The 15,452-nt window shown below is 35.1% G+C and overlaps 1 protein-coding gene across 1 annotated transcript in view; it reads right to left on the bottom strand.

Moving 5' to 3' along the window:
- Positions 1 to 15,452, bottom strand: part of TARBP1 (TAR (HIV-1) RNA binding protein 1) — a 40,478-nt gene that overhangs the window by 6,132 nt on the left and 18,894 nt on the right. The window contains exons 13-23 of the mRNA XM_009329225.1: positions 14,403 to 14,564; positions 12,556 to 12,749; positions 11,611 to 11,866; positions 11,336 to 11,524; positions 7,818 to 8,017; positions 7,607 to 7,678; positions 6,375 to 6,495; positions 4,872 to 4,982; positions 4,164 to 4,313; positions 2,182 to 2,272; positions 1,088 to 1,280 (exon numbers count right to left, since the gene is read on the bottom strand). Coding sequence (XP_009327500.1) covers positions 1,088 to 1,280; positions 2,182 to 2,272; positions 4,164 to 4,313; positions 4,872 to 4,982; positions 6,375 to 6,495; positions 7,607 to 7,678; positions 7,818 to 8,017; positions 11,336 to 11,524; positions 11,611 to 11,866; positions 12,556 to 12,749; positions 14,403 to 14,564 — 1,739 coding nt within the window. The remainder of the gene's footprint in view (positions 1 to 1,087; positions 1,281 to 2,181; positions 2,273 to 4,163; positions 4,314 to 4,871; positions 4,983 to 6,374; positions 6,496 to 7,606; positions 7,679 to 7,817; positions 8,018 to 11,335; positions 11,525 to 11,610; positions 11,867 to 12,555; positions 12,750 to 14,402; positions 14,565 to 15,452) is intronic.

Below are 15,452 nucleotides of genomic sequence, written 5' to 3'. Positions count from 1 at the left end.
TTCCTGCAATTGCATAAAGTAATGCAAGATGCACAAAAAAAGGCAACATACTGGATTTTTTTTTTTTTAAATTGTCAAATTGGAATAAAGCAACCTGATTGTATTTACTATATGCTATATGGGAAAGAAAATACTTTAACAATTAAGTAAGGACCCATTAAAAAAAAAACCAACCCCCCCCCAACAGCATTCAGGAAATGAATTTTATTTATGTTTCAAAAAGGCCCATAACATGCCTCCAAATTCTATTATCGAAAGAAGCAAGTTTCACAGGAAAGGGTATCCCATCTAGGCCTCTGAAGGAAACTGAATTATTAGCCTATGGTTCAGTGACAACTTTTCAGTGACAACTTTTAGCTGTCAAAAAAAAAAAAAAAAAAAAAAAAAAAAAAAAAAAAAAAAAAAAAAAAAAAAAAAAAAAAAAAACCAGCCTGTCAGCAGCAGTCCCAAGTTTATGTTGGCTGACAACACTGTCAGAAATTCTAAATTATTTTAAATAACTCCTAAAAACAGGGCTAAAAAAAAGTAAACAAACACACAGATAGTACAAAATTTCACTGAATTGTTGTATTTCCAAATCAGTAAGCAGAAAAGCATTTCTGTAAAGCTCATTTAATCATCACCCAAAATTAATTTCCCTATCCATTTTTCTCCCACAGAAGTTTTTTCAAATATTAACACCAAAAACATTTCAGATTTTGTATTTGAGAATTTACTGGTACCATGAAGTTTGGAAGAATGATTTGTATTGCTTCAAAACCCATCATGTAAGAAAAATTAAGCACTCCTGTCTTTTTTTACTGAACCCTAAAGTATGAGCACTGTTCAAACATGCTGTGAGTTTTTCCTGTTGTGCTTTCAGACTGTAATGCCACACTGAATTATCAATTCATTTTCTTTGCTGATAACTAAATTTCAATTTCCAAGTCTTGGTTTCTTTTTAAACAGAATTACACACCACCCCCACCCCACCCCCAAAAAAAAAAAAAACAGAGAAATTACCACATGCTATTTTAGAAAATTAGACTTGCTGCAAATGGCTCAGAAGAACAATATTAAGCTGTAAGTCAAAAAAAATGCTACTAACCCTGTGCCATGCATGTTTTCCACTTGTTGAAGGCTAGATTCAATAACTGGTGTCAGAGCTTCAAATTCTTCTACATGCAACATTCTGCACATACCCCAGATTTTTTTAAGGGCAACTAACGCATAAAGTCGAACACTGAAATTATGGTTGAAACACCACTGTAGAACAACTACGAGGGCTTTCTCAAAGCTGGCTTCTAAAAAAAAAAAAACAAAGATAAAGAATTTTCTTTCATTTACATTAAGTCTTAACATACCATTTAGAAGTAGAAAAGCAAGAGCGGCCCAAGAAACAGTGGCTTCCTCAAAAACCAGCCTTTCAGAAAGTCCAAAGCTTTAACAGTACATGTATGTGCAAATACAGGCTTCAGAACACGGTCCTGATTTCCGTTCTTCCTCCACACTAGGGCAGGGACCTACAGCCCCACTTGTATTTTGAAAATTATTAATTTGCTTTAAAAATTGTATTTCTGCATACAAGGAAACCTCTATTAACTTCTGATTTTCTAGCACTTTAGAAAGCTGATTTTGCAATGTATGCAAACAGTAAAAAAAAAAATAACAGAAATGCCTGGATTGCTACAGATGTGAAATAGTTGACCTAATGTAACATCTGACTGTATTTCATCCTCTATTTTAAAGTTCTATAAAAATACTGAGAATTCCAAATAAAGAATTCTAAATGTAATATGGACTAGATATTGCCAAAGAACTCCATATTTGAGTGCTGTTATTCTATAGAAAGATCACCTTCTTCCAGGTTATCTCTGCCCAATTTCATGCAGATTAAACAAGAGCCGCAAGAAAAGCAAACCCAGGTGCATCCACGTATTTAGTTAAAACTGGAGTAGCTATTCTAGAAAAACTCACAGGTAATAAGGCCCTATGTATCCAGAATATCTGCCATTTAGCTAATTTACAGAAGTCCAATATGTTACAGAGGTGACAGGAAGAGTTAGTGTTTTCCATATCAAAGGATACCTTAGCAGGAAGTAGGTATTAAAAGGGTTTTGAAAATAGAGTGCAAAAATGGTTTTTATTTCAGAAATCCATATACAGTGCAACTGAATAAAGAATGAACACTTTTAGTCCAACTTACCTTTTCTGAGGTATTTTGAAGAACGATGTCAAAGTGTGATAACACTGATAAAAATGTGCAGATGCTTGTTTTAAGCTTTTCTTCATCCTAAAGCAAAGGAGAATGTAACAAGAAACAGGCATATATAAAACATTTTCATACCCTCTAAGTTTTCACAGCACATTCTGCAGATGCAGTATCAACACTATTAAAAAAGTCTATGTGTTTCCACAGCAAAATTTACTAAAATATGAAGTTCATATTATTAAGATTTCATTTTTCCTAACATATTATTTGCTTTTCACTAACAGATCAAGCAGAACGAAGTATATAGCAGTATAAATGAGCTAAAATCCAACCCAAATTCACTGTATTACCCTCCCTCCCACCCTGAAAAACCCTAAACCCAATAAAAGCCTTGGGGATTCTTTTCAGTGCTCGTGCTTTTCCATGTCATCACAAACGTGGGTATCGGATGCAGAACGAATAGCCTAGCATCAGCCTCACCCACATTCTGTACTGGAAGAAATGAGTTTCCACGCTTCTGTTCACCACTTCTCTTTATAGATATAGTTCCTAGTCATCCATTTTGCCACAGCATTGCACTGTGTGCGCAAGTTCAGCTTATTCTTCAATATGATCCTGACAATCCTTTTCAGAGTCACTGTTTTCCAGGATAGCCTCTGAAAATACAATCTGTATTCCTTTTTCATAAATCTACATGTTTTCTGCTTGCTCCATTTGTTTGAACGGGCCCACTATGATTCAGTGCATTTGTTATCAGCATGAGACCGCTTTGATCCAATAGATTATCATCTACTAAGATGACAGCAATTCCAACTGCCTGAGCTTTTGGAAGGAACCCTGAAATAGGAAAAGGTTACATCCCTTACAGCACTTTTCATCAGTTCAGATAGACATGACAAGCCATCTTTATGCACTTGAAAAAAAATGTAAGTTGTAAACTGAAAGAGAAATGTTTTTCCCCTACACAGAAAAAAGCAAACACACACATGCACACACACACACACCCCCCAAACCACAGCACACATCACTAGCAAGCAAAGTTGTCTCAGAGAAACCTTCCCTGTTCTGGGCAAAAAGGGTCTATATACAGTTTTCCAATTTTTCTATTTAATTTTAATTCTTGTCCTACTGTTTGGCTTTTAAAAAAAACTACAGTAGCAACTAGGCTGTTTGATAAGCAAGAAGACACCTACATTTAACTATTATGAGCAGTGAGCTTCAGCAGAGGCACCACTGCAAGCCGTGTCTTCTTATACACCGGAGGAGATGCAAGTACATACATTTTCTACTCAGCCCAAATGTCCAATGCTAACAAATTCAAGGATATTAATAAAGACAATTGATACAGGTCATCTCTTATAGATGATAAGAAGAACCCAAGGCATAAAAATGAAATGCTAGCAAGTCAGTTCTTCTCAGTCAACCCTTTCACGACTTTTGGGTACCGTAATTCAAACCCTGTCTCCAGTTTTGGAACCACATTACAGAACTCCACTGTGAGAGAAGTCCACATTAAAAGCTGCAAATTGAATTATGTCTTATGCAAGTCATGTTCCCACTGACAAACAAGATGCATAAGACAAAAGCTGGGTGTGGAAACCACAAGTGACTCTGCGGCATCTTCCCAAACTCAGAATCTAGGGCATCCATGTGTGTTCCTGACGGCTCTTACATTGGCGTCGGCACAGAGTACTCTGACTCACTATGCCAGCTCTACTCTGACCAGAGTAGCACATTGTAAAAGGAAATCTCTCAACTGGAAGAATTCACTTGTCTTCAGCCACTTCTATATCACAAATTTCTAAATGTCTCAGACTATAGTCCAGACTCACTTCCAAGTTAATTTTATCTGCTCAACAACCCACTGCTTCTAAAGGAAAATTGGAATACATAGAAAATAACTTATAGGAATACAAACTGTACCCTTGTTGTTCAAATTACTCTTCAAGTGAATGCCAAAGTTCTTACTTACATAGCTAAAGCAATCCCAGAATTTATCAAGGAATTGGGGGTATTTATGTAGACTAAAGATAACAATCCATTCTATGAAGTATTTCACAGATGCCTGATTGTTACCAAATCCAGCCTGGAAAACTTTGTCAAGGGTTCCACACAAAAAATTCTGAGAAAACAAAATCAGATAATCATTTAGTATATTGTTAAGAGTTATCTCCATGAAGAAAAAAATTCTAAATCAAAGAACGGTCTCAGCTTTATCATAATAATAGAAATATTTTTAATACTCAAATGAAAACATTTTAGAACCATCTAATTTCTTTATTATACTTTTCAAATATTTTATTATGAAGAAGCATTAGATGAAACTAAAATTTCTCAATTTTCTGAGTGTTCATAAAGTAGCAACATTTTTACTGAATGAAAAGCTTTAAATCAGAAAGCTAGCTAAAACTCTGTACTAACTATAAGAGGAACAATCTAGTCTCCTATAATTCACAAATCCAAGAACCAGTTTTCAGTGACCTCTGGAAACACATCATAAATCCGTGACTTCAGACTGAAAGAATGAAACTACACAAAACTTCTACATCAGCCGCAGAGATTGCATGCCTTTTATACCCTGCTGTACTTTAACATATGCAGTTTGCATGACACCACATTATTCTTGAAAGTAGGTATTAATTTATTTATTAATTTAAGAATTCATAGTGAAGAGCAATACCTGGTCAAGCTTTGGAAGAAGAACTAAGAGTGTCTGCCATACCCGGTTTTTAATTCTATGCTGTAAAGAGTTTGCATAGTAGCGTGTTCTAGATCTGGATACCAGTTCATCCTAAAAGCAAATTAAAAGGTTTATTACCTATTCTTCCTTTAAAATTGAATACATGGAAATATTCTTTGCTGTATTGAGAAAGCACCATCTACTGCACAGCTAGTATCAGCATTAAAGTTAGGAAAAATATTTTTATTTCATTTATTTAGAATTATATTTTGAAGCTTGTCCATGAGAAGTTTGGAAAATTGAAAAAATATACAAGTCCACTTAGTATTTTACTTAAGAGCACAAAAATGTTAGCTATTAAGACAGCAGAAGATTGAAGACTATACAGCACCTACTATATATGAACAGTTAAAGTAGTACTACATAAAATGGAGCATGAAGACTCAAGCTGTCATTTAGATACGTAAGAACTAAAGATCCTAAGTGAAGAGACGAGTATGTAAATGAAAACATTTCTACTTTAGTATCTACATTTAAAAAAATGGGTTTAGTCATGCCATCAATTACACCAGCTTGTAACTACAGCTCTAGTTTTGAGACAGAACTTGATATTCTGCAATAAGATGTTTTATGCGAGAGAAAATAGATGAGTTAAATGGTGCTTTAAAAAGATTTGACATTCATGTTCTCATACAGCTTAGATTCTTTCCCTGCGTGCTATCTTTTGGCCTTCAAAATATGTGACACACAAAACTATTTCCTTAACTTTTCAAAAAGAAAATTATTTGGTGATCCAAGTCCTATATTAATAGTAAAATGCAAGTACACTTTATTTTTACATGTTTACACTTCATGTTTAAGCAAGTAAGGAAATAACTTTTAAAGCTCACTTCTCCCACTTGACCAATCTTGCAACACAAATGTTAACTATTTTTCTCCAGTAGTTAATTGACAGGAATGAAGGACCACCCATTTCTTGTTCTTCAGACAAAAGCAGAATTCTATAGTACCAGAACGTATGGGTGATGTTCTGATAGCAGCTGTGGTAATTTACCACTGATTTTACACTACTGCCAATGCATAAGCAGCTATGATATAAATGAAAATCAGACCCCAACCCTTCTCCATTAATCCTACTTATAAAGGTCTTCTAAGGAGACAACAGTGCTCTCAATTCAAGAGGTAGCCTGCAATTGTTAAAGTGAAATATGGTGCTTCGAAATGCAGCCTAAAGGAAGATTCTTAATGGAACAATGGTTACAATTTGGGTAATGTTCCGTGAAGTTAGAAGATCCACTAAAAAGAGAAATAAACCCAAAAGACAATTTTTATTATTTTGGTTTGGCTGAATTAACTCCTGTTTCATAACAAAAAAAAAGTACACTACTGGGCAAATCTAGACGGGCTATACAGACTTTCATGTAAATACTCTTCATGTAAATACTTTGCGTTTTAATAATTGTACTAACATTACATTTATATACCAAGAGAAATGAAGTTTACTTTATCAAGCAGTTTGATGAAAATGTCTTCCATAAACGTCTTATGCAAGATTTTTGATCCATCCAACAAGCACAGAAATTTAATAGCACAAACCCGAACGTAGTGATCATCTCGATTTGTACTGTAAAATATTAATTAAAAAAATAAGTCAGACATAAAGATAATTCCTAAATTATAAAAAAGCACCAAACATCATCTTGAACAAGTTGTCTGCAGTGAGACAACATGCAAATACCGAGAACCAAAATTTTAAGGTCTGTTCATCCTTGCTGATGAAGAGAACTAGTGAGTTCCAGACAACCTGCCCCCGTTTCTATCTACAGGTCTTTAATAGCATCGAAGTGTTTAAAGTAATTTTCTACAGAAACAGCTGTATCATAAAAAGTTTTTGTAAACTGTAATCTTAAAACAACTAATTTATGCTTACAGTTTTGGTCAAATATTCTAGTACAAAACAACACTGGATTCCTATTAGTTACTCGGGGACATCTGAAATAATTAATGCCAAGAGCAGAATTAATGACATTACAGGTAACAAAGCATCACACAGCTGCAGACTGTCACAACCAGACATTTAGAAACCAAGAAGCTCTTGGGAGAAAATACAGGGGTATTGAACTAGAAGTGGTAGTAGATTTTTAGAAACTCAGGTTTTAGCAAATACTAACATTTCCCAAAGCACTATGTCAGACTGTTTCCCTGACTTTCTTCCACTGAGTAAAGGTGGGAGCGAAGCTACAAAAGAGTTCAATAATCCAGTAGCCAATGTCCCTGTTTCAAAAACTGCAGGCAGAACCTATTGCCAGTATGCAAGCTAAAAAGGCCTACAACCAATGTTAAAAAGCCAAGCTCCAAATCCAGCTGCACTGAAGCCTGAGTTTCTTAACTGTCTTGTCTACAATGACGAGGTACATATCAGCACTCGGTAAAATATCTGCCTCCTAAAAAGTATTACTTTCATGTGGTGAAACAATGAGGAAGTAGTTATTTCACTTCCATTCAGGTTAACAAATGGGATACATTTTCCTGAAAATACTTAACATTATTCTAAATTTTGTATTTGAATTATGAACGCAATGTGATGTATATCCCTTTTACCAATATTTAAGAAGGTTATGAATATACTCATAAGAAGCTGACTTCAAAAACAGCATCTTTCCTATTGTAGCATCAATCGTAATGAAGACACGACTCAGACCAAATATTGTAAGATGTATCCTCAAAATCATTACCTTTCTGTAACAACATTTGCTGCACATTTTTCTCCAAGATTTTCTATGAAGGCATGCACATCCTGAATAAGTCTTCACAGATGAAAGAAGACAAAGCAACAAAATTAGCAGAATAGCACACAAAAATTATTTCAATAATTATCTCAAAGTTTAAAAGAAAACAAAGTGCATAAAATTATAACAAATATAATCGTGAAGATTTTTTTTATACCTTTGATCTCTCCTAAATACAGTTCCAAAGACACAAGCCTCAGTGATAAGTTCACAATAATTTCCAGCATTTAAGAAAGCATTTGTCAAGGCACTTCTCTCATCAACAGTGGGAAATACCCAAGATCGACAACAATGACTAAGGACTACATTGAAGACTCCAGTCTTTGTAGTGGACATATCTATGAGCTTGAAAATTATCTGAAAAGAAGAAGACGACAAAATATTCAAAATCTAGTTTTCAGAAGTGTTAGATTTATTAGAATAACATTGCAGTGATATCTATTTTAGCAGGTCTGATCATCTTCTGCATCCTAGACCTGCTCAGGTTAATGCTGTCTTCAATCTAGTTACAATTCCCTGATTCTAAGGGCAGGCGAATGGGCAACAATTGGCCGAGTACCCATTTATGTTAACAAAAGATAGCACGGATCTTTGCTTAAACAGATACAACACCAGATGCTTTACATTAATCTCCTGTCAGCTGGAACAAATGCACCTGGGCTTACTTCAGTGAGTACAAACCTGGTGTTTTCAACCAATCCTTACCAATTTAGAAAAGAAAATTGAACATTAAACAAAATTTCTTCCACAGGTAGCCATATCACTAATTCTCTTCTTTAATAAGGATTACACTCATGTTGAAGTTCAAGTTCATATTTGAGTTAGAGTGGAAAAACATTTACTTTTTTTTTTGAGGGGGACATATTTAAGATCTATGAAACAGCTATCTAGAACTTCTCCAAAAAGGAGAAAAATAAAACAAGAAAAATGGTCCCAAAAAGGGGAAAAATAAAACAAAACAAGAAAAATGGCCCCATTTTCCTTTCCTACTCCCTTCATTAGGCTAAGTGCAAGAGTAAGCTTCAGTTACAAAGTAATTTTCTTCTAAGAAATTGCAAGCATTTGGGAGAGGACAGGGAGATTCAGAATGAACAGGTGGGGTTTTTATAAATTCCTTTTTAGACAACATCAATTAGACCTGTCCATGAGAATGGTTTTCCAGAAGGTGTGACTGCTCTTACAAGACAAAGCTTCTTCTCTTCCCCGCTCCAAAATGATACTTTTGATAACATGACAATTCTTTGACAGTAACTCTGTTTTTATAGAGAAAGTTGTTCTGAATTGCTAAGGATTAAAGCACCAAGAAGCTCATGAAGACCCTAAATTGAAATACTGGAATGCACTCTGAAGAAATGCTTTTTTTTTGGGGGGGGGGGGGGATGGGGACACGACAACACTACCCTAGAAACATTTGGTCTTTTTACAAAGAATTCAAACTTTTCTTTTAGTGCAAAGACAGGCATTGTAACTTTCCGAATAATTCCAAAATTGAACTATTGTGTTTCACCCAAGGAGAAGCAGCATGACATTTACTACACTTTTCTCAAAATCCTGGAATGCTTTTCAATTGTTTCATTAATACAGTAAAAGTCCAGCACACAAAAAATATGTTTAAGAAATTTAAGTTCTAGCACAATTAACATATGAGTAAGTCACAAAGAAAAAGGAAGAAAGCAGCAGAAGAAATGAAGCCCAAGAACACAATGCTCTAGGGCACCTCTGCGGAAGCCTTTCTGGATTTTACCATAGCAATATTCCCTCTTTTGGCTCAAAAATACCCCTTTGTTCCACCCCTTCTAACTATTATTGAAAAGACAGAGTGCACTGTGGTAGACAAAATTAAAATTATGCTTCTGTGACAAATCAGTATCAGGCAGTTCCATTTTTTCTTTCTCTTTAGCTAAAACTATATAGCCATTGCTTAAGGGGTCAATGGCAATACAGACTGCCAGGGAGCAGGATAAGAATATACATAAGTAGACACTTGCTTGGGAACTTTATCTTCATTTTCTTATGAAGGGGCAGAAGGTGGCTCGACCAGATGCCCTTTGTTGAGTATAGGAGACCTTCATTACCTCCTTGATGCCTGCTGTCATGGTATGTCCCACTGCAGACAATGGGATAGCTGTCACAGACTCGAGACTCTCAACATTGGCAAAACACACTTAACTTCAGCGTTAGTATTTTAAGCATTATGCAAAGACAGTAATTTAAGAATTTAAACAAATTAAGATCAAAGAAAAATAAAAAAACTAACTACAGCTCATCAGTTACTACCACACTGAGCATACAATTATCCGTTACAGATACTCATTAAAAGAAAAAGCTAACAGATTCCTAGAACTGAAGAGATTATTTTACCATCTTTGCATATGTATCTTATTTTGGCTTGGGTCCACATTAAGACTACAAATGCAAAGTGTTATCTACTGTTTAAAATAGATGACAGTAACATTCATTTGAAGCTTTCAAAAAGAACAAAGAAAATAAATGGAACTATATTTTAAGACACTTAAGGCTAATATGGGGATATAACAGCAATTTTAAATTGCTAGGAAGCGTCCATTTTTCTATATTTTATTAGAAAAAAAATTATTTTGGAGTGTCTGGACTGAAATTAAGCCAAGACATTTGCTATTATTTGCAGTTAGGAGCGTGACACCAAGACAGAGCTATTTATGGTAACTTCAAAGCAAAACTGCAACCCCTCCTAGTATGATTTCTGCGCTAAGTGCAAAGCAGCGCCCGAGACCGTAAGTCTAAGCATAGTCTAAGCATACATATATACTGGTAACTTATAATGTATTACTGCTCTGGTAAAAGTCTTGCAGTCATTGTGGACTGTTCTGCACAAACATTTAATTGATGCTCAGAGGCTAAAAAAGCAAAAAACCCAGGAAAGATTATTTAGAAAAGAAACAGTAAACAATTTTGCAGCATATAAAGCCAAGATGAACTAACATCCCAGTACTGAATGCAGTTTTAGTGACTCAAAATGAAAAAAGAACACCATGACATAAGCAAGAACTTTTGGAGTACAGGAAGCTGCATTCATCTTACAAAAAGAGTAAAAATTATTTTTTTCCTCTTCTTAACTATGGAGGCAGCTCTACCATGCAGTATTAAATTGAACTCTAAGGTGACTATGATTTTTATGTTTTCTACACCTGGACCCTCAGAGAAAAAAAAAGCGTCTTTAAAGAAGCAGTTGGCTTATTCAATAGCATCTATTAAAGTTTTAAACAGTTCTAACTCTTCATTTAAGAAAGCATTTTCATAAAGACTAAACTATTAGAAAAAGGTGTATTTCTTCCAGAATATTAATAGTTTGTGATAGTTCACATGGCAAATCCTGAACGAAATATTCAAGAGGAAGTGCATAATGCAAAAATAAAGACCAAAAAACCCATTTTGCTGAACGCAGAAGATACTGAACAGTCGGGGGGGGGAATCAAAGAAATAGTACTTTTCATTTTCTGTCTTACAAGAACTAACGATGTATTTGTTTATCCTCAATCTAATTATCAGATCTTCTGTCTTAACACTCTCAAATTAGTACCTTTTTGGAAATGAAAAATTTATTACAAAAGCTGAAGGGAAAATAAAAGGTAAAATACATTTTTAGATCCAGATAAAATTTACATTGACTTCCCAAAAAAGAATTCTTAAACTGACCTCTTTTATTTTGGCATATGCTTGACCCTTTGCACTTGCAGCAACAGCTAGAACTTCAGTGTCAAAGACAAACTGAACAAAAGCTTTTAGATTGGACCAAAATATTAGCTGTGTGTTGCTCAAAGAGGATATAATTTTCCAGGCCAAATCAAATGCTTCTATGCAGAGAGACTCCGCTGAGTCCAGAAGCTGAAAACAAAGAGAAGAAAAAGTGTTACATTTGAGAAAAAACACCCCCAAAACTATTAACATCGTGCAGTTGTTTTATCTTTCACCTTGGGAACAAGGACTTTCATGCAGTCGAACACAGGTAAAACTTGGTCTGAAGGAAGAATAGTTAGGGCTTCTAATGCAGACTCTAGAATTTTTCTTGACCTTTCAACTGTAGATAATGACATTTCTGAAGTTTCTTCATACTCTTGAGCCAGTGTTGGAAATGAATTTAAAATGAAACGAAGGCAAATCCACTGGTCATGAACATAGCGTGCAACAATTTTCCCCCATCCTTGAGATGTTGTTTCTTCGCATAAGCTGTAAGGAGAATATTGTTCTTAAATATATAGTATTAATTTATCCTGCACATTGCTACTCCACCAGGAACAGCTGAACTGTACAAACTCACTATACTTCTTCAAGACACTAAAATTTACACAGGTTCAAGGGGAGAATGGACAAGTTCATGGAAGAGAAATCTACAAATAAAGTTTTCTAAATGCAGAAGAATCAGTTCTGGGCTCAGGCAGTCTCATCAGTCAAAAATCTGGGAGAGCATTCAATGGAAACATCACTATAAGCTGACCGTCTTCTTTTGTTAACCAAGTATTTGGTTTTTGGTCCTCAGGCTTGCTCTAGGCTTCCCTTCCCCAACAGTAAATTTCCATTTCAACTCACTTGTGTACATGCTATTGCTTTGTGCAGTGTATGTATATTTAAGCTGGCATAAGGATAAGCAATGTTCAAAGCTAGCTCTGGCTTCATAGCACTAGAGGACTGTGCAAAAGAACCTTTGGTCTGATGAATTATGGCTGCCTTTAATGTTCTAAAACCTGAATGTTGAGACAAAAGAGCAACTAAATGAATAGTCTGTGTTCAGAATTCTTCAATTTTATCTTGACAAACAGTTATCAAAGAAAAGAACAGGAAAAGCCAGCATCTTGATCACTGCTCCATGCTAATCAAATTTATGCTGGAAAATTACTGAAGCTATAGCACAGACATACCTACTTTTTTCTTCAATGTAAGATGGCTTCTTTAATACTTCATTGAATTGAAAAAAGGAAATAAATCTCTTCAGAGCATCCACAGAAGGCAGAGATTCAATGTGCGCTTCAGGTTTCTGATCCATTATCTCACAAACTGCTGTAAGTGAAGCCATGCTAGCTACTCTCTTAATTTGTTCTTTAAGCTTCGGCTCCTAATTAAAACCAAATCACACATGAACAAACATGCACTGATTTCTTCTAATACAATACAAATAACCTACGGATACATTTGATAATCCTCTTATTCGTATCACCTCAGACATCATAAGGTAGCAACTCTGCATCCTTCTACTTCCTTATTTTCTTACCCTATGCATAACACAGCTTTGCTTGGCTGGGGCAGTGCAATCAATCACAAATTACAAGTGTTGAAAAAAGTATAAATCTTGCAAATTACAGTCACTTATTCATTAAGTGCAGGCGCCTAGCTCAACTATGATAGAACACTTCTATCTTGCCAGGTAGCAGCTTATATATATTGCTGGATAGCAATTAGGAAAAAAAAAAAAAAAAGATGTGGGTCCATGTAGTCAGAAACCTGGTGCAACAAGACAGCATGTCATGTTCCGAATTTCAGCTAACTGCTTCAAGAGGCTAAAAGGTCACAACACCTATTACAATTATTTTGTGTGATAAATGCATATATTCAAAGAGGCATGAAATAAACAGTCTCAATAAAAAAGTCAATAAGCATATAGTTCCCTAACAGTATTAAAAGCTCAATGTTATTTAAATACCTTCAAGTTACTTTCAGCTGTCTAGAGCACAGAAAAGATTTTTCTCGTCTGTAATTACTCAGCATTTTCTTTTTTCTTCTTAAACTGAAGATGTACTATATGTGCAACTGAAGAAATCTTAATGACAATGTAATTCCACTGAATTCAAAAGAAGTTGGTAGAGGCCCCCAGTAAACGCTCAGTTTGAATCATAAAACGTTTGCTTTGAAACTACTGGAATAAGTACACAATTCACATAACCAAAGGAGAAAAAAAAAATTGTCTTGATCTTTGTTTCCTTAGAAAAGTAAAATAACAAATCAAATACTTACAATCTTTTTAATGTGTTATTAACTGTTCTTGATCAATAATTCAACCCAGAAAATACCAAAGATTATACCGCCCAGCAAATCTTAATTTAAATCTCCTCCTTTCATAGAAGTCATTAATGTTTCTTTATCTTTTGAAAATATATCTATCTCAGATATACTAGCCTAATACGTACAACTATGGGACAATGAACGTAACTATATGAAAAAGCCAAAACAATGCTGAGTTCTATAATTTCTTTTTCTCTGTATGTTCCAGCTTGGAAATTCAACAGATCATTAATACAAAAGGCATTTTCATTTAACAGTAACTTCCTCGGTAATATTGGTTCATATTTGAGGAAAAAGCTTTTGAGTACACATAGTCCATTATTACAACTGAAGTTTTACTTTAGCTATATAGACTTCTAAAAAATGAAATATAAGAAAACAAAAGTACTAAAAATCTTAGCTACAAATATTTTACATTAGCATTACACTGCCAACCAAAGACACATGTGCTAGGGAATATATAGACACGTACATATTCACACAAACTTGTTCTTATTTTATTATATATTATCTATAATTATATTGATAGGTATAATAAAATGTATTTATAATATAAATATTTGTATATTAAGTTGTATTTATAGTATGTTATAAACATTTATATATCATCTAAATAGTATATAAGTATTAAAAATAAAATATTTATTTTAATTAATATTTACTGGCTTATTTATATTAATATTTACTGTTGTAAATAATGTTAAATTACCTCTTCACAATTTCTCTCCTGAAGATTACGAATAGACGCATTTGTCAGGGACAAAATGAAATTCTTGATAGATGGTACCTTCTTCCAGCTGACTTGCAAGCACAAGTTCACTATCTCTGGAATTAAAGCTAAGTATAGATCACAACGATCCAGATCGCCAACCTGAAAATGAGGAAACAAAGGTAAACTGAAGCATTAAGAGGAGGAAACAAACTGAAAAGAAAGAAAACTAACTAACAATGACAGCAGAAGGAAAATGACAGCAGTCATCGCAGTTGGACAACCTTTTCTTTAATTTGGGGGGGATTTTTTTGGGGGGGAGGGGGTGGTGTGTGTTTGTGTTTTTATTTTTTAAATCTTTTTATCTTACAGGTTCTTTTAGTTTTATGGTTCTGGAGTATGCCTTAGAAAAGACAGTGTGAAATTCTGAAAGAAATCTCCACTTCTTTTAATTGGTAAGTTTACTTAATTTCCCTTCCTGGGCCCAAAGGAACGCCACGTAAAACCACCTGAGTTAGCCTGAGTATCAGAAGCAGTGTTCAAGGCCAACTCAGTTACTGGAACACGGCACAGCACTGCACCCTGTACACGCTCAGCGGTGCACCTTGCACTTCTTCCCCAACTACATTTTATCTCATGGCTGTATCTTGCTTGTTTTATGGCTTTTTATTCTGCTCTTGTATTTGCAACTTTTCTCCACATATCATTGTCCTGGTTTCGGCCAGGATAGAGTTGATTTTCTTCCTAGTAGCTGGTCCAGTGCTGTGTTTTGGATTTAGGATGAGAACAACGTTGATAACACACCGATGTTTTAGTTGTTGCTAAGCAGTGCTCACACCAGTCAAGGACTTTTCAGCTTCCCATGCTCTACCGACTGAGAAGGCTGGAGGTGCACAAGGAGCTGGGAGGGGGCACAGCCAAACTGGCCAAAGGGACATTCCATACCATGTGACGTCATGCTCATACATGAACTGGGGAAAGCTGGCCGGGGGGGCCGCTGCTCGGGGACTGGCTGGGCATCGGTCGGCGGGGGGGGGGGAATTGCATTGT

This window comes from Pygoscelis adeliae, unplaced genomic scaffold (assembly GCF_000699105.1).
Source record: "Pygoscelis adeliae isolate BGI_AS28 unplaced genomic scaffold, ASM69910v1 Scaffold77, whole genome shotgun sequence".
NCBI lineage: Eukaryota > Metazoa > Chordata > Aves > Sphenisciformes > Spheniscidae > Pygoscelis > Pygoscelis adeliae.
The sequence above is the reverse complement of the archived record's forward strand: the minus strand, read 5'-3'. Positions and strand labels throughout refer to the sequence as shown.